Raw genomic sequence first — 14,626 nt, 5'->3', positions numbered from 1 at the left:
AAATGTAGATGTTGCAATCACGAGCCGCACGCAGAAGAAGATGCGGTGCCTTGAAATTTCAAACAGCACATCCAGTTTCTATGCGCTTGCTACAATTCTCGTACACATTTTTGTTGAGAAACAACGATCATACTTTTTTCAGTGTGATAGAGACTACATATTCCTTATATGCAAACTAATTTGGCATCACGGTTTTAACTGGTTCAATCATTCTTGCTCAAACGTTAGTGTAAACGGTTGTATTTTTTCTGTTTAAATAAAATTGATAAAGTTGAATTAAACCATTTTGTAGGCTTATATTTTCTTTACCACTGCCATACACTGTCATCAGGTTATGGGCCCAGTGTATGTGGAAAGAATGCCTATAGTTTCATTTTTTTTCTAACGCGTTTTATTTTTCAATAAAAATATAAATTCGTATTTGCTTGTCATAACGTGTTCGAGTGAAAAGATGGCGGACACAAAGGCGCTTGTCGAAAAGCTGAACGACAGCAACTGCGCTATTTGGAAATTTAAAATGCGACTATTATTAACACGCGAGAAGCTGCTGAATGTAGTGACAGGTGTTAAACCGGAACCTGTACCTGAAGATTGGGAATCGAATGACGAGAGAGCACAAGCGTTAATTGGATTAGCTTTGGAAGATAGTCAGTTGGTGCATGTGATGCAAAAGACAACGGCAAAAGCTATGTGGGATGCATTGAGAGATTACTACGAACGAGCATCTCTGTCAAGCGTAATTCATGTTGTTCGTCGGTTGATTACTATGCGAATGCCTGAAGGTGGAAATATGGCAAATCATTTGAAGGATATGACTTCTTTACGTTTGCGGTTGGCTGCGTTGGGAGAAGAAGTTAAAGATTTCTGGTTCGTTGCCTTGATGCTGTCTAGTCTTCCCGAGTCCTACTACTCACTAATTGTTGCTCTTGAAAGTCGTCCTGATGCGGATCTCACAGTGGCAAAGGCAAATTACTTGATGAAGGGCGGCGTCGTGCTGAAAACTCTGCTTCAGGTGAAAAGGCTTTTGTCACAGGATCTGAAAAACCAAATGTGAATGAAAAGCACAAAGTGAAAAAGGAAAAGATTTGTCACTATTGTAAGAAAAATGGGCACTTTCGACGGGACTGCCGGAAATTGATGCAGGATCGAAATGGCAAAGAAAACCCAACTAAACAAACAGCGAATATTGCGAATAGTTTTGCTAGTGAGCACGAGTTGTGTTTGATGGCTGAAGGAACTGGAGCTGGTCTGTGGTATCTGGATTCTGGTGCTATGTACCACATGACCAATGATATATCTTTGCTGCACAATGTCGATAGATCACAATCATCTTCTGTATGTCTAGCAGATGGAAAGTCTATAAAATCATCTGGTTGTGGTGTAGGAGAATTATTTTCTGAAAACGAATCTGGTACTCGCGTCAACGTCAAACTTGAGAATGTTTTCCATGTTCCGTCTCTTGCGGGAAATCTACTCTCAGTGAGTAAAATCACGGATCTTGGTTTTACTGTAGTTTTTGAGAAGATGGGTTGTCGAGTGCTAAAGGGAGAGCAAGCGGTGTTAATCGGACAACGTAAAAATGGGTTATATCATTTGAAACAGTGTCCAGAAAAGGCAATGATGGCATCAACGAAGCACAATGAATTTTGTCAACATTTATGGCACCGGCGGCTAGGGCATCGTGATTCGCAGGCCATATCTCGAATTTTTCACATTAATCTAGCTGTGGGCTTGAAGATTAGTGATTGTAAAGTTCAATCGATTTGTGGCATTTGTTCTGAAGGAAAAATGAGCAGGGAATCTTTCTTGAGTTCTGGAAGCAAAACGAAGGCAGTGGCCGATCTAATCCATACTGACTTGGGAGGTCCCTTGGAAGTTAGTACTCCAGGAGGAAATCGTTTTTACATTGTGATGGTTGATGGTTTCAGTCGATATTCGACGATTTATCTGCTTCAGCAGAAATCAGATGCTGAAAAGAAAATTCAAAAATACTGCAATCTAATCAAGAACCAATATGGTTATTTTCCTAGAATCATTCGATCAGATGGGGGTGGTGAACACTCCAGCATGTCGTTGAAACGATTTTTTGCACAAAATGGTATTGTTCGTCAGCAGACTGCTCCATACTCTCCTCAGCAAAATGGAGTCGCTGAACGTAAGAATCGATATTTGACAGAAATGATGAGATGCATGTTGGCGGAATCAGGCTTGAACAAAAAGTACTGGGGGGAGGCAATTACAACAGCAAATTATTTACAAAATCTTTTACCGTCTTCGTCGGTTGAGTCAACCCCATATGAATTATGACACCAAAAGAAACCGTCTTATGCACATTTAAGAGTTTTTGGATCGATGGCTTATGTGCATATCCCTAAAGAAAAGAGGCGAAAGCTTGATCTTAAGGCAGAAAAATTACATTTCGTTAGCTATGCTGAAGGGCGGAAAGCCTATCGTTTCCTGAATGTAAAGACGGATTCCTTAACAATCAGTAGAGATGCAAAATTTCTTGAGCTGTGTGATACAAAAGTGGATTTTTAGCAGGATACTTCAAAGCCTGTTTAGAGGGGAAATTTCGAAGTGCAGTTGTTTCCGGAGGAACATGTGTTTGAGAGTCCGGTCAGTGAACAACAATGTGATTCAGAATCCTTCTTGGAGCTTGACAACGATTTATCACAGTACGATAGTGCATCTGACGGAGAACGTTCATTCAGAGGCTTCCCTTTAGATGAAATCGCAAGGCGATCAGATCGAGTGACGAAGGGTATCAAGCCTGCCCGATTGATTGAACAAGTTTTTGCTACTGGTGGACTGCTTGAGGACGAGTTGGAGCCGAAAACTTTCTCGAGAAGCATTGGCCTGTGAACAAGGAGATAAATGGCAAGCTGCCATGTCAGATGAACTAAAATCCCTTTCCGATAATAACACTTGGGATTTGGTTGAATTACCTGCAGATAAGAAACCGGTCGGGTGTAGGTGGGTTTATAAACTTAAGAGAAACGCCTCTGGAGACATCACCAAATACAAGGCTCGTCTAGTGGCGCAGGGATATTCTCAACAGTACGGAGAAGATTTTGACGAAATCTTTGCACCTGTGACGAAGCACTCATCGTTTCGTGTCCTGTTAGGTTTGGCTAGCCGAAAGAAAATGACATTGCGGCATTTTGATGTGAAAACGGCCTACTTGTATGGCACACTAGATCAAGAGCTTTATATGCGTCAACCGCCCGACCATGTCATTGCTGGTAAAGAAAGCATGGTATGTCGTTTGAAACGGAGTATCTATGGTTTGAAACAGTCAGCGCGATGCTGGAATCAACGGTTGCATAGCGTTTTGGTAAAAATAGGTTTCAAACAAGGTGTCGCTGACCCATGTGTATATACAATGCAAAGCAAAAAGAAGACAGTTTTGTTAAATGCGCAGGCAACTTTATTCATGTATTTTAGGAGCATTTACGCACCCATTCTCCACCAGACGGTGCTTTTGCTGTCACGGGTTGTTCAACTACATTAGTATTACACTGGGAAATCTATGTTTATTTGATTTATGGTGCAAACCAAACTTTACAAAACCGTTGATCATTGATCAACTATCAGGGCAAAACACTGGCACCGAGCGAGTGAAATCAATGAAAAACGACAATAATCTTGCTTGAAATGAACAAAAATCATATTTCGAAAGTCTACAAACTGTTTTGTTGTTTTAAATATGTTCAATTTCTCTGCATGTAAAAAGGAAATGGTCATCCTAATGACACAATAAAAAATTCGGGTCTAATATTTTTCGACGGGTCTAAATTTTACGAAATTCTGAGAGATCGTTTATCAGTTTCTCATGGAATTGCTGTTATGACTTTGAAAAAGTAGATTTTGACAGAAATGAATAAAGCTCGAACCACACTAACAAGGGAATGGTCACCCTAATGATAAAATAAAATATTATGCGTCTAATATTAGTTGATGAAGAACGATGACTTACATTATTTGATTCATTCACATAAAAACTAGTGCATATGAGCTAAGTCTAGTTGTGGGAATGAGATCGTTTGAGATTTTTTAAACTAGACGACTAAAAAAAATTTGTTCAAGTTTCAGTTGAAATAATTAAATATTCTATATCTTTGTTTTTCAGGAATCTACAAGATATCGTCGAACCATGAGCTACTTGGTATTCCAAAAGAGGTTATTGCCAACGAAGTGTTGCCGTTTCTCTGGCCTCTATCGATTGTAGACGGCTTAACGCTGGAGCAGTATAATTCCCTAGTTGTTCTTATAAAGGACCTAAGTAAAAGAGTTGAAATGGAACATACTAGGAAATTCGAGCAGTTTGGCACTGATACAAATAATCAAATGAACTTCACCCATTCCACGCCGACAAATTTAGAAAAATACACGTTAATAGAGTCACCAAGAAGTGAAGTTTCGAATAGTTTCGGTAAAAAAAGTGAAATTCGGCACCAACACAATGAGAAAGTGTAAGTAATTATAGCTAGATTATAGATGATTGTATGACTCCACCAATACGGGCACTACATGAACAGCAAGGCGGTGAGAGACTTTGTCAAATGTCCTGAACATGTCAACGTAAATTGCATCTCCTTGTTTTGTGCCTCATCTTATCGATTAAATTAGAGATGTAGCACATCCGATTTGTTGTTAAAAAACGTTTTGCTGTTCGTATGCGATTATGTATTGTACTGACTCATCGTGTTACACATTTTCTAACAATTTAATTAAGCAACTAAGGCTTTAAATGGATTGATTGCTATTTACATCATGAATGCTTCCATTCTGGTATTATTGAGTTACTAGCTGACCCGTCGAAGTTCGTCTCGCCCTTAAATTAATTGTTCGAATTTATGTGTTCGGAGAGTAGAATTGTCAAACGACTAACTGGTTAACGTTTCTCTCCAACATTTTTCTGATTACTTTAACTTACAATCAACGAAATTCGACACACATTCGCTTTAACCCAAAAAAAGAATCATCGCCAAAAATTAATGTGAAAATGTGAAATACTTCTGTTAAGTAAAAATAGAGCCAATGAACAAACTGTCATTTCAGGATATATTTACAATTAGCATTTAGCTCAAAAAAACAAAAGTTTGTAAAAAAAGATTTGGCTTAAACTGTATACAAAGCATTCTGAACAGTCCGTTTTTGAGGAATTCCCATACTTTAATGTATACTTTAGAGTTCTAAAAAAGTATATATTTTTTGGTACTAAGGAACTTTTGGAGCCTTCTGCCGGCTGCCAGAATCTCTCACAAGCGGGCCATTTCAGTTGTTTGGGTTTATTTTGCACTGAAAATAAATGGATATTAAGTGGTTTATCAATTGCAATACAGCGAACTTAGAGATAAACTTACTTTGTTTGAAAATGTATTGAAACTTTTTATATGGGCATTTTCTTTGACTGTATAAAAAAAAATTACACACAAGAAATTTTTACTTAAGGTCTGAAGTTAGAATTTTTCTTCAAGATTTAGTCAAATTTAGCGGATGGTAATTTATCTGGGTTTATTTTTAACTAAAAAAAAAATGATATCAAGTGGTAGAACAATTGAAATACAGAGAACATGAGAAGAACTCTGAGAAAAACTTACGCATTCTGACAATGTATTGTAGCTTTCTATTTTTTGACTGAAATATAACAAGAGATTACTCATAAAGAGCTGAAAATTATAATTTTTTGCTCCAAGAAGTGAAGTTTCGAAAAGTTTCGGTAAAAAAAGTGAGACTCGGCACCAACACAATGAGAAAGTGTAAGTAATTATGGCTAGATTCTAGATGATTGTATGACTCCACCAATACGGGCACTACATGAACAGCAAGGCGGTGAGAGACTTTGTCAAATGTCCTGAACATGTCAACGTAAATTGCATCTCCTTGTTTTGTGCCTCATCTTATCGATTAAATTAGAGATGTAGCACATCCGATTTGTTGTTAAAAAACGTTTTGCTGTTCGTATGCGATTATGTATTGTACTGACTCATCGTATTACACATTTTCTAACAATTTAATTAAGCAACTAAGGCTTTAAATGGATTGATTGCTATTTACATCATGAATGCTTCCATTCTGGTATTATTGAGTTACTAGCTGACCCGTCGAAGTTCGTCTCGCCCTTAAATTAATTGTTCGAATTTATGTGTTCGGAGAGTAGAATTGTCAAACGACTAACTGGTTAACGTTTCTCTCCAACATTTTTCTGATCACTTTAACTTACAATCAACGAAATTCGACACACATTCGCTTTAACCCAAAAAAAGAAACATCGCCAAAAATTAATGTGAAAATGTGAAATACTTCTGTTAAGTAAAAATAGAGCCAATGAACAAACTGTCATTTCAGGATATATTTACAATTTGCATTTAGCTCAAAAAAACAAAAGTTTGTAAAAAAAGATTTGGCTTAAACTGTATACAAAGCACTCTGAACAGTCCGTTTTTGAGGAATTCCCATACTTTAATGTATACTTTAGAGTTCTAAAAAAGTGGATATTTTTTGGTACTAAGGAACTTTTGGAGCCTTCTGCCGGCTGCCAGAATCTCTCACAAGCGGGCCATTTCAGTTGTTTGGGTTTATTTTGCACTGAAAATAAATAGATATTAAGTGGTTTATCAATTGCAATACAGCGAACTTAGAGATAAACTTACTTCGTTTGAAAATGTATTGAAACTTTTTATATGGGCATTTTCTTTGACTGTATAAAAAAAATTACACACAAGAAATTTTTACTTAAGGTCTGAAGTTAGAATTTTTCTTCAAGATTTAGTCAAATTTAGCGGATGGTAATTTATCTGGGTTTATTTTGAACTAAAAAAAAATGATATCAAGTGGTAGAACAATTGAAATACAGAGAACATGAGAAAAACTCTGAGAAAAACTTACGCAGTCTGACAATGTATTGTAGCTTTCTATTTTTTGACTGAAATATAACAAGAGATTACTCATAAAGAGCTGAAAATTATAATTTTTTGCAAGATTTTTTTCAGTGTCGGAAGATAACTTTCGAACTGTCAAAAATAACCAAACTCTTACCAGCCGCTACCTAATTTTGGGTCAAAACCTACCCAAAATCAACTAACGTAAATCTCCCAAATTGTGTGAGGTAGTGATTAGAGCGGGTCTTTCTGGCACTCTTTGGTTGCGTTTTCTACTTGATATGTTTTTCGATTATCAGAATGTACTAATAATATATTTATTTCCAGGGCTCATCCAAATTCAACTTCTTTAGCAACGAACATTATGTTTGGTCCTATTCAGTCACCGAGTTCAAAATCCTCAATACGTGGACTGGAACCGTACTCAGAGACCAAGCTTACATTCACTCCGCAAAACTTTACAACACTGTTGCAGCCGAACCGTGATATAAGAAAAGGTGATTTGAATAACATTTTGACAAAGGAAGACATTTTAGAATTTTTAAAATAGCCATGAACCCTTTGAAATTAGTTTAACAATACACCTAATACACCCGTAGCATTTATAAGTAAACCAAAAATAAAAGAGTTGATATTTTAATAATTAATACTTATATCAAAGCTTACGGATAAATTAAATTTTCAGTTTTTTGGTAATTTGGTAATTCAGTTTTTTTTTGGTAATTCAGGTAATTTGAAAATTTATTTTTTCTTCACACAAATAGATATTTTAGGTTTGATGTGTACGTAAATGACAATGTACTTATTTCATCAATTCAGCTGTTTTTCAGAGAAGAGCGAATCTAACTAAGCTAGCACGTTTGGCACAAAGTCGTTTGGCATAATGCCGTTTGTCATAATGGTTATTGGCATAATGGTTATTTGGCATAATGGTTATTTGGCATAACAGTCATTTGGCATAACAGATGAACATGCTGCCTAAAAGAATTTGTTCGCAATTGTGAAAGGTCAAATGCGGCTATGCCGCATCGATTTTAATGACCTGACTTAATTGAGGGATAGCTCCTAGCTTTGGGTAATTCGGGCCAACGCCCGCAACTAGACAGAGCTGATTTCTGCTGGGGCGTTGACCCTCCGCAGTGGCCGGCGCTTCCGACGGCGGGTTACCGGCGCACTTCCTTCGGCCGTCTCGACATGAATCATATTTGACGAACAGAATATTGTGCTATTACTAAGTGAGTTGCTTATACAAAATGATAGTGTATGTATGTATGTATGTATGTGTGAAGCCACCATCAGTTCAAGGCAATACCAGTGTATGCGGGTAGAATTACAGTAGATCCGAATTTGATTATCAGATAGCTTTCAGATAATTGCTGTTAAGAAGGCCAAAATGGGTTTTGAGAACCCGGTGCCTTCCAGCAAGAACATCCGGCCATATAATAAAGAATTTCGCTGTACCAGCTTAAACCCGTCGGATGGTTTCTTTGTTAGAAGGGTGCGTCTTACTCATTTCAGACCTTTAGGGAGAAACACAAAGCTTCCTCCACGTGACTCAGGTTGGCAACCCACTCCATCATCCAGTCATTCACTTGTAAGACTTGTAGTGCGGTTCCTGCCCCTCCCCGTTGTCGACATACTTGAGCATAATACTATATAATATAATATAATATAAATTATTTTAAAAATATTACGTAATACAATAAAAAATAATATATCACATGCTAATGCGATACAAAACAATATAATATGATATAAATATAAACATAACACAATATAATAGAATATAATATACAGGGTCCACCATGTAACTTTTTTTTAAACATGCAATAAAACACAAACAGTTCATCCGATTTCAAAATTTATTTTTTCATATTAAAGTACAATCCTTCGGGTAATTCCCTCCCATTGGTTGGTGGGCTTGACGGTATTGCAAACATCATCACATACAATCATATAGCGTTACAATTTGATAAAGATATGCGTCACAGCTTTTAGTTTCATAATTGAATTAAATGAATAACATATGGAACGACTTGAATAAGATGTTGATTGCATTACGCTCCAACATCCGGGGGTTGGAGAGGCCGGTAGGGCTTAATTGAGCTCTTTTTTATGTTTTATTTTCATACTACCGGCCCTTATTACCAGTGAGAAGTGAGAATTAAGTGGAGTAAACGTATCCCAATTGGGTTTCACACGATGACAATAAATGAACGGTAAATCGAGTCCATCTTTGAAGTTTATTGGTGGTTTGTGTACCATGGAATACTGTGGAATGAAATAGAATATTGTAGAATAGAATGAACTATTAATAATGACCGAACCAATGAGAAAACCACTGATAGCTGTCAAACGATGTTCATCCAGTTTATATTGTGAGGATGTATCGTTTGGGACCTGATGGGTGGGATGATGTTTGAGTGAAGTGTAAGAGTAAGCATGTAAGTGTAAGCATGCAAGAATGGTAATAAAGGCCACCGTTTCAGCTCAGGACTAACGATCGACCATTAGAAGAGATAGAAATTGGGTAACGGTACCCCCATTCATCTCAAATCCATTAGTCATTTCATATACGAGAACCACTAGTTAGAGTGAGATCTGTTATCTCTGTTTGATAGATTAATTTCAAGAGTAACATGAAATTTGGAGCATTTTGCTTCGTTAAAATAGCAGTATTGAACCATTTCCGAACTACTTTTATGCGCCATTGCTTCTTACAGACGAGGTAAAGATTTCGTATTCGATTTTATCACAATAAACTTATTGAAAATCGAGTAATCGGTAAAATAACATGGTGACTCTACTATTGAGATGACTAAAGGCACACAAATTTTAGTTACAATCTATTAGAATAGAAATAGTAACTCAATGTTGTGATGCTTGCTTGTGGAATACATGTAGGTATGTATGCATGTGTGTATGCGTGTGTGTCTGTGTGTATATATGTGTTTTTTGTGTGTACAATATACATTATACCGTTCCCTCGGGTGCGTTGTATCAAATTGGTTGTGATGCATTTCGATTGTGAGTCAGTGTACACCAGATGTTCAAAAGTGTCTGAGCGGTAATGCTGTCAAGGATCAACCGAGGATAACGAAATGTGAACATGCTGTAGCAATACTAACAAAACCCAAGTGGTAATATCATTTAAATAAAAAACGCATGTCCTCAGTTCTTATCCGTCAAACCATGATGAGCTGCTCTACAAAGATCAAAGAAACACTAATATATTTTTTTTTTGAAACGAATGACTGGATGAGGAACAAGAAATACGAAAAAGCTGAAAGAATTAGAAAAGAATATTGGTAAGAACATAAACACCACTGCATACAACTAACTTTTACATTTAAGGAAACAACATAGCATGCCAGCAAAAATACGGAGTGAAAAATGACAACAAAAACACTTACGAATCACAGCTGAATAGAACACTGGAATTAAGGTAAAACAGAATATAAACTATGACCAAAGGTAAGAAAACCAACATAAATAAATAATAAAAACTGTTGGGTAATACTAAAATTTCCTCATATTGAAAGAGGCGTTTATATGGCGCGCATGCGCTAATTCGGCCTGATACAAATTAACGGGGAGGGCAATACATTTTGGACAGGGCTGTAAAAAGCTGATTGGAACCCTTTCCCCACCAAAATGTAATATAAGGAAACTATAAGGAAAGTACAATCCTTCGGGTAATTGTGGAATATAATTTCATTCAAATGGCTGCCCTTGCAGTACGCCATACGGTCAGTCCAGTTTTTTAGTACATTTTCGATTGTATGCAGCCTTCTCTTAGCTATGGCTGCACACATGTTGTCCTTCAATGCTTGAATAGTCTCTGGCTTGTCCACATAACACTTATCTTTGACAGCCCCCCCAAAGATTATAGTCTAACGGCGTCAAATCACAGCTCCGAGGCGGCCAAACGACATCCGAATTTCGACTGATAATTCGATCTTCGAAGACTGTGCGCAGAAGATCGATCGTAGCGTTGGCTGTGTGGCATGGAGCGTCTTGTTGGAACCAAATGGTGTCCAAGTCTTCTTCTTCGAGTAACAGGAAGAACCAATCGCTAATCATGGCGCGGTAGCGCTCGTCATTGACCGTGGTGGCGGCTCCTGCCTCATTTTCGAAGAAAAATGGCCCAATGATGCCGCCAAACCAAAATCCGCACCAAACCGTCACTCTCTGAGGATGCATCGGCTTCTCCATGATAGCGTGCGGGTTTTCCGTCCCCCAGATGCGACAATTTTGCTTATTAACATACCCGCCGAGATGTAAATGTGCGTCATCCGAGAAGATGATTTTAAGTTTCTGTCAATTCAGAAGTGTCATTAAGGTTACCAATGTTGAAATAACCTCTTTGGATTGGATGGCGGACCCCTAATACAACACAATATAACATAATATATTGCAATACAGTATACTACAATAAACTATAATACAATATAATATAATTAAATATAACATGATATAATACATTATAACTACAGAGAACTAGTACACATTTTTTTAAAAAGCTTTGTAAAGCATACAAGTGAAAATCCGTTAAAAATCACCGTTGCACACGACTTTGAACGTATGAATGTCTGTTAGATATCTGTTCTCTGTGATATAATATAATATAAAATAATATAATATAATATAATATAATATAGCACAATATAATATAACTTTAAACATATATTCTAACAATATACTACAACATAATACAATATAACTCAATGCATATACTTATAATATAATATAATGTAATATATTATAATATAATATGATATAATGCAAAGCAGTATAATCACAGACTAACAGACAGGACACTCAAATTAGATTCTTCAATCATTTTAACGATCATTTCGAATATTCCTTTATTTGGGACAGTACTCACCTGTGTCATGATGGCGCCACGTTACCCTATCAAAAACATCCTTTCTGTCATCTAGACTGTGTTTATTTTTTTTTCATTTACCAACAGAGTTGCCTTTCATACAGAATTACCTGTAATGTATTGATTTGTATACGTCCACGCGAATTTCATGCAGGATACAGATTTAATACATATTGCCAAAACTATATACATAATTGTGCCTACTTCTCATCCTCCAACGCAATACAAAATCGAACCCGTTTTGTTACAATATTTACTTGCTTCTGGTCTGCCGCCACTTAATTTCGGGTGAAAACTACCAAAACAATAAAAAATAGTGTAGATGAACAACGTTGAGTCAAATAAATGATTACCTTCTAACATCGCGAAAAAGTTAAATATATTACCAACGTAATCCAATAGCGGCCCTTACACGATCATTAAAAGTGTCATTACTAAGTAATGACACTTCTGCTCAAACGCTCGTCATTACTGTACATCATTACTTTTTCAGTTCGTGCTCGCATCTCAGCCAACGCAGTCGAAAATCGTTTGCGGTCGAAGCAAAAGAAACAAAGACAGACAATACAGTGCAGTGAACAATAGAGTGTACGGAATGGTCAAATACGATTTAACAAAGCCTGAAACTTGGCCTGCAAGACCGAATTCAATTTGTATAGATTTCAAGCGTTGCAAAGTTAGACCAGCAGCAAATGAAATTGAAATCTTACTTAAAGAACGAATGCATCTAGACGCTAATAATGTAACTGAGATTCAATTCAACAAGGCGTCCAACTGTGTGTACATTATGTTTAAACGTGAAAGCGATGCAATTGCATTCGCTTCGGTTAACAACGAGGTGCACAGCGTTGAGTGTGACAACATTAAATACAAAATTCCTGTGCACATGGTGGACAATGCCATACAAGTACGCGTGCATGACCTTCCCCCGCAGTCCAGCGATGAGTATGTTCGGGAAACTATGACGCAGTACGGTGAAGTTCTTTCCATCGAAAGGGAAGTATGGCGGAATTTTTTTCCGGGTATCCGGAATGGCGTGCGAGTGGTACGTATGCATCTACGTAAGGCAATTCCATCTTACATCATTTGTGGTCAAGGTGGGACACATCCGTGTAAAACGCTGATTACCTATGAAAATCAGCTGGTTACATGCCAGTTTTGTGAACAACCTGCACACTACGGCAAACCTTGCACTGAAACTACGAAAACAAACAAAACAAACAAAAACAAGGACAACCGCTCAACAACTGAAACTAGTGAGTGCAGTGCTCCTGTTTCAAAATCACCTTCACCATCTAACCAAACAGCAACTGCAACCAATGTACAACAAGGCGCTTCTACAGTAACTAGCAACGAGATCAAGACTGCGAATAACAAGGAGGACGAAAAGAAGACGGAAATCAACAATGCCACCGATGCGTCAATGGACGACGAGACGAGCCACGAACAAAGTGCCCCTCAATCCTCGCAGGAGGGAAATGGAAGCTCCTCTCCCCCTAGAAAAAGGGTGACAACGAGATCGAATACAAAGAAATTTTTATTTAAAAAATCGGCTCAATCGGCCACGTAAAGCTTGTACGCAAATAGGCCTGAATAAAGATGTCTTTTAAATAAATAAAAAATCATTACTTTTTAGCATTACACGTTCATTATTAATGATGAGTATTTGTAACTATTCCAGAACGGGGCTTGTAACCAGAATAACATTCCCTCAGCAATTAAAGAATATTAGCAATCTTCTTTATCTTCGTTTAGCTGAAAATAAATTTTATTTGCCATTGAAACGTTAAGGTTTGTCATTTCCAGAATTTTTTTCACGTACAGCTCTGAAGTGAATGTTTACTTCATGGTTGTCAAATTGTCTCATCTAATAAAACTGAAGATATTCACCACTTCCACAAAAAAATAAGAAGAAGAAATAATGTTGGTAATGATGGAAAATCCGGAATTCCATCATTACTCGTGTTATTACTGAACTCGCAGACCTTACACGATCATTAAAAGTGTCATTACTTTTTAGTAATGACACTTTTAATGATCGTGTAAGGGCCGCTAATAATTTATTGTGACGATTCATTTTCAAATATTTTGATGAAATCAGGCATCCCTGCAAGCAGCTGATCGGTGTTGACAAACGAGGGGAAACCAAATAGTAAAAAAACTTGTACATAACACAAGCGGTGTACAGATAGTAAATAGTTCGCGCCGTACAATATAGGTGGAACTAGTGCATCACGAAAAATCATTTTTATAAGAATTTACTCATACTATCATGTCTGTTAGTCTGTGGTATAATACCCCACAACATAACATAACAAGATAATATATGAAATAATATGCTATGATACAATGTATAACAGTAGATGTCGCAGTGTGAGTTATGCTCTTCTTTCGTCGCAGTACTGTAGGAAATGTAATGTTTTTTTTAATAATAATAATAATAATAATAATTATAACAATAATAATAATAATAATAATAATAATAATAATAATAATAATAATTATTATTATTATTATTATTATTATTATTATTATTATTATTATTATTATAGTAATAATATTAACAATAATAATAATAATAATAATAATAATATTATTAATAATGTATAATACAATGTAATATAATTCATTTTAATATATAACAAATAATGCAACAAACAACAGAACCACATGTTATAGGGCCCGCCATGTAACTTTTTTTTAACATGCTATAAAACACAAATGGTTCATCCGATTTATTTTTTTATTTATTTTTTCACATTAAAAAACAATCCTTCCGGTTAATTGTGGAATATATTTTCATTCAAATGTACTATGATAAATATTGCACTTTAGGATGGGCTTCAAACTACAA

The 14,626-nt window shown here is 36.4% G+C and overlaps 1 protein-coding gene across 2 annotated transcripts in view; it reads left to right on the top strand.

Moving 5' to 3' along the window:
- Positions 1-14,626, top strand: part of LOC131440649 (SCY1-like protein 2) — a 375,664-nt gene that overhangs the window by 44,486 nt on the left and 316,552 nt on the right. For both annotated transcript variants that reach the window (XM_058612119.1, XM_058612121.1), the window contains exons 4-5: positions 4,130-4,472; positions 7,212-7,381. In XM_058612119.1, coding sequence (XP_058468102.1) covers positions 4,130-4,472; positions 7,212-7,381 — 513 coding nt within the window. The remainder of the gene's footprint in view (positions 1-4,129; positions 4,473-7,211; positions 7,382-14,626) is intronic.

The sequence above is a fragment of the Malaya genurostris genome, chromosome 1 (assembly GCF_030247185.1).
Source record: "Malaya genurostris strain Urasoe2022 chromosome 1, Malgen_1.1, whole genome shotgun sequence".
Taxonomy (NCBI): domain Eukaryota; kingdom Metazoa; phylum Arthropoda; class Insecta; order Diptera; family Culicidae; genus Malaya; species Malaya genurostris.
The sequence above is the reverse complement of the archived record's forward strand: the minus strand, read 5'-3'. Positions and strand labels throughout refer to the sequence as shown.